Raw genomic sequence first — 6,576 nt, 5'->3', positions numbered from 1 at the left:
TTTTTTTTTTTGTATTTTAAGGAAGGGTCTACAGGGTGTTCAGGGTCTCACTACTAGATTGGACTCATAGTGATCCACCTGTTTACAGCCTCTGAAGAGCTGGGATTACAGGAGCATGCCACCATGCCCAGTCTCAATTGCCGTCTCAGCATGCCCCAGAGGCGAGGCCAGCACAGCAGGCTTGGGGATCGAGCCCTGGCCCCTGCACCTGCTTGCAAGTATTTTAATCTGCTGAGCTATTTGGCTGGCCCTGTCATCACCTTTTTTTGTTCTGCTAAATTTACATTGTAAATCCAACAGTGCCATGCGTGGCAAAGTAAAGAAAATGCAGAATTAGAGAAAAACATAGCTCATTCGGTACAATCCCCACATTTCCATTCTCTATGAATACTCAAAGATAGCAATGGGAAACAGGTGCCATCCAAAAGTATCTGAGGTCCCTCAATGGCTACATACACTATGAATTCATCAAAAGAAGCTAATGAATGTTAACAATTTAAGAATAAGCAAAAGAGGGCTGAGGATATAGCTCAGTGACATAAGTGGCAAGTGCAGTGTTCTGAGTTCAATCCTTAGTACTGCAAAACACTAAAAGAAAGAAAGAAAGAAAGAAAAAAAAGAAAGAAAGAAAGAAAGAAAGAAAGAAAGAAAGAAAGAAAGAAAGAAAGAAAATGTTCAGGCCTAACTCCACTCCCTTCCCATAAAAAATTTATCCTGGAAACAGTATAAAAATTAATTGAAGGGCCAGTCAGATAGCTCAGCAGATTAAAGCACTTGTTAAGGCAGACACAGGGGCTGGGAGTTTGATCCCTGGCCTGCCTTGCTGGTCCCAACCCCAGGGCTCACTGAGACAACAATAGAGACTGGCTGTGGTGGCATATACCTGTAATCTCTGCACTTGGGAAGCTGAAAACAGGAAGATCACTATGGGTCCGATCTGTGTAGTGAGACCCTGTAGACCCTGCACTAAAAATACAAAATAATAATAATAATAATTGAAACTCAATCAAAATCATATTGGAATCATGATTCACTAGCCAAATAAAATATTTTTATACAGGAAGAGTACTTAAGAGTTCCTGCTAGGCCAGAGGTAGATTTACTTGTTTATTTATTGTTTGTTTGTTTGTTTGTTTATTTATTTATTTTTTGGCCGAACTGGGGATTGAACTCAGACCCTTGCGCTTGCCAGGGAAGCACTTATTCTATTGAGCTATCTCCCTGGCCCTCCTGTTTCCTTTTTAAAAAAAATGTATTTAGTATAGGCCTATAGTGTCTCACTACACAGATCAGACTCATAGTGATCCTTCTGTTTTCAGCCTCCCAAGTGCTGGGATTACCACCACGCCCAGTCTCAGTCGCATCTCAGCGGGCCCCAGGGTGGCAGCAGGGCATGCTGGAGATGTTTCCTTTTTTGAAGGCAGGGTCTTGTTACATACTTCCGGCTGGCCTGAACTCAATATGTAGCCCAGGCTGGCCTTGAACTCAGTGATCCTCCTGCCCTAGCCTCGCCAGTGCTGGGATTACAGGAGTGTGCCACCACTCCCAGCCAGATTTACTTATTTATAAATTTAACTCCAGTATTCAATTTCATTAGCTCCAAAAGTTCAGTGAAAATTTTGTCCCTTTGAAAGCTAAATAAAAATAAAAGATACAAACCTAAAAATACCTTTTAGTAATCTTCAGTATTATAAAATGTTTACTCTCATAAAACAACCTGGATATTGAAAGCAATTGTTACACAATTTATTTTGGAATTACGTTTAATGCTACCAAGAATGTTCAAATCTACGCCACATAGACAGCGGGCCAGGCTTGGTAGCCGGCCTTCCAATCCATCTGTGCCCTATTTTAAGCTTGGATCTAATCTTGCCAAGAATGGCCTCCTGAGATGGTCACTCAGTGAAGACCTGCCCAGCAGAACTGACTAGATGGAAACGGCGCCAGTGCTTACCGCATGAGATGCCGCACGGCTCCATCAAACTGCAGAAACAGGACCTCCCTGCGGAGGAGGAGGGCCTGGGCCACGTGGGCGGGGTCCTGCGGCTCCTCAAGGCTGTCGAGCATCTTCTGTAGCTCTTGAAGCTCAAACCCTAGAAGCAGGCAATCTGCATCAGACTGTGAGATGCAGGCGAGGACAGCCTGTCTGAGGAGGCTCCATGTCACCTCCAAAGCGTGTCACCTAGGTAGCATTCCCTTTCTTGGGGGATGCACTAATTATGTTTCGCAAGAGCAGCAAAAGCATATTCTCTAGAACCTGAGGTCTGATGTGCATTTTTTCCTTTTTTTGAAGAAGGTAAAAACATGCTTTGTTTTTTTAGCAGAATAAGAACACGCTGTTGAAAGAAAGTTTTAAAATTAACAAGGCTATGGTCTCAAAATAGAATGAAAAGAGAAATTACAGGGAATAGAGAAGCAAGTCTCCAGAATATCCAGTAGGGACTTACAAATTATAAATTGTAAACCAGCAGTCATTGTCACTCCCATGCCATCCTACTCAGCCTTCCTAATGTCACTAAGTCAGGGGCTAATGGAGATGATCCAAAGAAAGTAAACAAGAGTGTGTGTGTGTGTGTGTGTGTGTGTGTGTGTGTGCATATATACAGATGCACATATGACATGTGAATGTATATATATATATATGTATATATATATATATATATATATATATATATATATATATGCATATTCTTTTGGGAGATTCTAGTCATTTTTGAAATAGGTGTGGGAGACTCCATTTTGCTGGATTTCTTTGACACATGCTGCAAAATCAAGCTCCATTTAAATAACTTGGTGCATACTTTGGATGAAAATTTTATTTAGAGGTCTTTGAAAACACTTGGTGCTCAGCTAAGTGACCTGGCCTGAATCTGGATAGCTGTCTTGAGAATTCCACCATGGGCCAAAGAAGGAATGATTGATGTAGCAAATGTTAGCACGTGAGGCAGGAGGATCATTGTGAGTTTGAGGCCAGTCTGGCCTACAAAGTGAGTTCAAGGCCAGCCTGAGCTGTGTAGTGAAACTCTGTCTCAAAAAGATAAGGAAAAAACAAACAAACAAAAACAACAACAACAGCAATGAATACAGTGAAACAGTGAAGTATAATGCCCAGTGGGCCCACGCTTATGGGGCTGCCAGAAAGCCAGCTGGTTTAAAATGCTCATCAGTCTCCTGCAATGCCAGTGACAGCTATCTATCCAGAAAGGACATCCTGTTATGGGAGGAAACTGGCCAGGGTCCCTCTGCATGTAGCTCAAGGAGGAGTGGGGAGGAGGCACAGGCAGGCAGCGCAGAGCTGCTCTGTCTTTCTAGCTCATCCAGAAGTGAGCAGCTTTGTGCCCTCCCTCCCTGGCCCAGTACTGTGTCTTCTCTAGCATTTGCCTGCCAGGAAAGCAGGGGTTGTGGGAGTGAAGACACCCAGGAGCACCTGATCGGGCAGATCCAGGGCTAAGAAAAGTAGCTGGTACTGGCAAGGTGCTGATTCTTGCCGTATAGTCTCCTGGCTTTCGGGCAAGATGTGCAGTGTAGACCTCATGTCTACTTGCCATCGCACACACAACAGCATAGTGGTTTTGTATTTTTTTCAGTCTGCAAATAATCAGATCCATTTATCAATGTTTTATTATTCTTCTAAATCTGATGGTCCTTTGAGGCCAAAATGTTCACCTAGAGAGGAGCGATTTTACAGCAAACTGTACATTAACTTTGGTGGTTGCTGGTGGGAGTAAGGATCGTCCCTGGTCCTCACTTGTTGAAGGCCTGGTGTTCTGCTCTGCAAGCAGCAGGCTCTGTGGGCTACATGGCCATGGGGGAAATTTTTATAATCCTCTGCAGTGACAGAGAATAGAGGAGAACATGAAATAGCACATGTCCTGTGATCAAAGTGCCATAACATACAGATGTAAAATGTATCTGGGCAAGGGCTACAAGGGAGTAAAGATAAATAAAAATATTAAATTTTTATTTATTTATTTATTTATTAACATTTATTGTGTGTGTGTGTGTGTGTGTGTGTGGCCAGCTCAGCCCACCTGGGGGCAGGGCTGGCTGGCATGTGGTGCTGGGGGATTGAACCGCGGTCCCTGTGCTTTGCCAAGCTTGTTCCAAGTAGGTGCTTTAGACCACTGAGCCATCTCTCCAGCCCCAAGATAAATAAAAATATTGCACTTCTTAAGAGTAACTGGATGACTGGTGATCTGTATACTCTGGCAAGTGATCATTTTTCAGCAAAACAGCTATATGCTGATAAGTGGCATAATCATTAAAATATGGCTCTGGAAGTGGGGACCGCCCTTCCTTTGTTATGCACTGACTTACCGTTCCTTCTGGCTTTCCTTTCTTTATAGGGTCCAGTCACTTGGTGGGCAGGGAGGGGTGGAGGTGGGCAGGTAAAGTGGGCTGAATGTCAGGATGGGGCATTTGGTTGCTAGGCAACGATGGGCTGGGGCCTGCGGCACCCAGGAAACCCGGAGAAAGGAACATACCGGTGTTCTCCCCAGGAGGAGGAGGAGCAGGAGAGGATAATGGGGGCGGGTGTCAGCATGGCCCCAGCCCTGTCCAGGTGAAGACTCCGATCCAGTGCCCTTTGTTTCCTATCTTGAATTCCCGAAGTCCTAAATTCAGTGAGCTGTATTTTGGCTTTAACTGAGCTCCTAACCCTTGACAAAGAAATCTCAGCCTTCACTCCCACACCCCACTCTGTGCTCTGCTCTCAGGGGTTCCAGAGGGAGTGGCTGACTACGGCTTTCAGGCAAGAACCTGCCAGCGCCCACAGAGCTAATTGACAGTGGCCAACAGCGGCTTCCTTCAGACAGGTGAGAAGACTAACGGCCGAAATTCTGAGTATTCCTTTTAACAATATTTTAAAGCATTCCAATCCATAAAAGTCATTTTATCCCTTTCCAGATAGCTTGAAAATGGCTTAGAGAAATTCTGCCACTTCATCTCTCACTTAGTGCTCCCTGCCTCCTTTGGGAATCAGGCCAGGAGCTAAGCGGGGTTTGCCTTTTTAACAAGATGACTGTCTCAGAGTGGGTTGTGTTTGGGTTTGCCTTTTTAACAAGATGACTATCTCAGAGTGGGTTGTGTTGTTATTGTTGTTAATTTGTTTTGTTTTCGGTTCACTTTGCCACTTTATCAGTCTTCAGCAAATCAGAGCTTGCGCTTTCTCCCTGGAGTGCAAATGTTGTTACACACAACCATGTCAAGGTTGACCCAACACCTCAGAAAGACTGAGCTCCCAGATCGCCTTGGCTCATTTAGAGCACATCAACAGTAAGACAACAGCAGCCTCCTCTCTGAATTCTAGGTCCCCAGCAATTGGGCTTCATTTCTCCCTGATGCTCAGTGTCCCACGGCTGAGCTGGCTGCAAGGAGTCCGGCCTGGCACCACAGTTGCCCTCTTGTCCCTCCGGTTTTCTTCTCTGATCCACATCGCCTCCTTCCCAAGAGGGGGGAGCTCTTTGCTGCCAGCAGCACTGGGACTAACGCAGCGACTCCATTTGGAAACGAGGCTCTTGCTTTCAGCTGCTGTGTCCTCTCCAGGTAGCCAACACCTGCCTGACTGTCCCAATGGCAGGAACACAGTTTTTGTGACCTGCTGGCCTTTCCACTGTCCCTTTTCAAAGCTCAACCTCCACATCTTCCCAGCAGCTCCCCTAAAGGTCTTATTTTCTAAAGGCCATCAAAACAGTTGTGATGTTAGTAAAAGAAAGAATCTAAAAGTGCTTTTGATCTTCTCTAATCTTTTGATGTATTCCTTGAAGGCATGCTAGCCTTTCTGAGCATTCCACAGCTGCAACAGTTCTGTGCTTTCTGCCAAGGTGGTGCCAATGACAGGCAGCCAACTTCCTCCCAGATTGCTACAAATGCCCCCTCCCTGTGGGATGTTTCCAGATTCCTTCTGGATCTGTTAGCACAATACAAATCTAGCCACCAGCTCCAGGGTCTTCTCAAACATGTTGCCTTTATGCATTGGCCAGAGGGACACAGACTCAGAGATATTACATTTAAAACTGCAGGGTTAAAATAGGCCTCTTTGTCCATCCCCTGTGTGGATGGGGCAGGCAGTTGCCAGGCAGAAACATCAGGGAAGGAACATTTTCAATGTTTCTCCCAGGAGGAGGAGGAGGAGGAGGAGACAATGATGGGGGAGTCTCACAGTAGCCTTGGCCCTGTCTAGGTGAAGACTCTGGTTTAGTGCCTCTTCTCATTCTTAAACATCCCTGGCTATTTTGTTATGATATTTTGCTATTTATTGATTAATATTTATATGATTAGTGACTTAATTTGGATGGAAGTCAAATTACTGAACTAAGATCAATTTCTTTGCTCTGATAAACCCCACTATTACATTGTCTTCATAATATATGAAAAGACTATCTTATCCCTTGTTGATGAACTCAAATTCACTGACCAGCTGTGAGCAAATGAAACTAAAGCCTTAGTCATTCTGACCACAGACTATCAGGTGGTTATTTGCTAACCAGGGGCTGTTTGCAAGCTTCTTCTTCTTCTTCTTCTTCTTCTTCTTCTTCTTCTTCTTCTTCTTCTTCTTCTTCTTCTTCTTCTTCTTCT

General features: G+C 44.6%; 1 protein-coding gene across 1 annotated transcript in view; it reads right to left on the bottom strand.

The window, feature by feature from the left end:
* Ccdc162p overlaps positions 1-6,576 on the bottom strand; it is a 252,570-nt gene that overhangs the window by 76,602 nt on the left and 169,392 nt on the right. The window contains exon 30 of the mRNA XM_023722322.1: positions 1,955-2,093. Within this exon, the coding sequence (XP_023578090.1) occupies positions 1,955-2,093 (139 nt within the window). The remainder of the gene's footprint in view (positions 1-1,954; positions 2,094-6,576) is intronic.

This window comes from Octodon degus, unplaced genomic scaffold (assembly GCF_000260255.1).
Source record: "Octodon degus isolate 3935 unplaced genomic scaffold, OctDeg1.0 scaffold00090, whole genome shotgun sequence".
Lineage (NCBI taxonomy): Eukaryota > Metazoa > Chordata > Mammalia > Rodentia > Octodontidae > Octodon > Octodon degus.
Note: the sequence above shows the minus strand (reverse complement) of the source record. Positions and strands in the feature narration are given on the sequence as shown.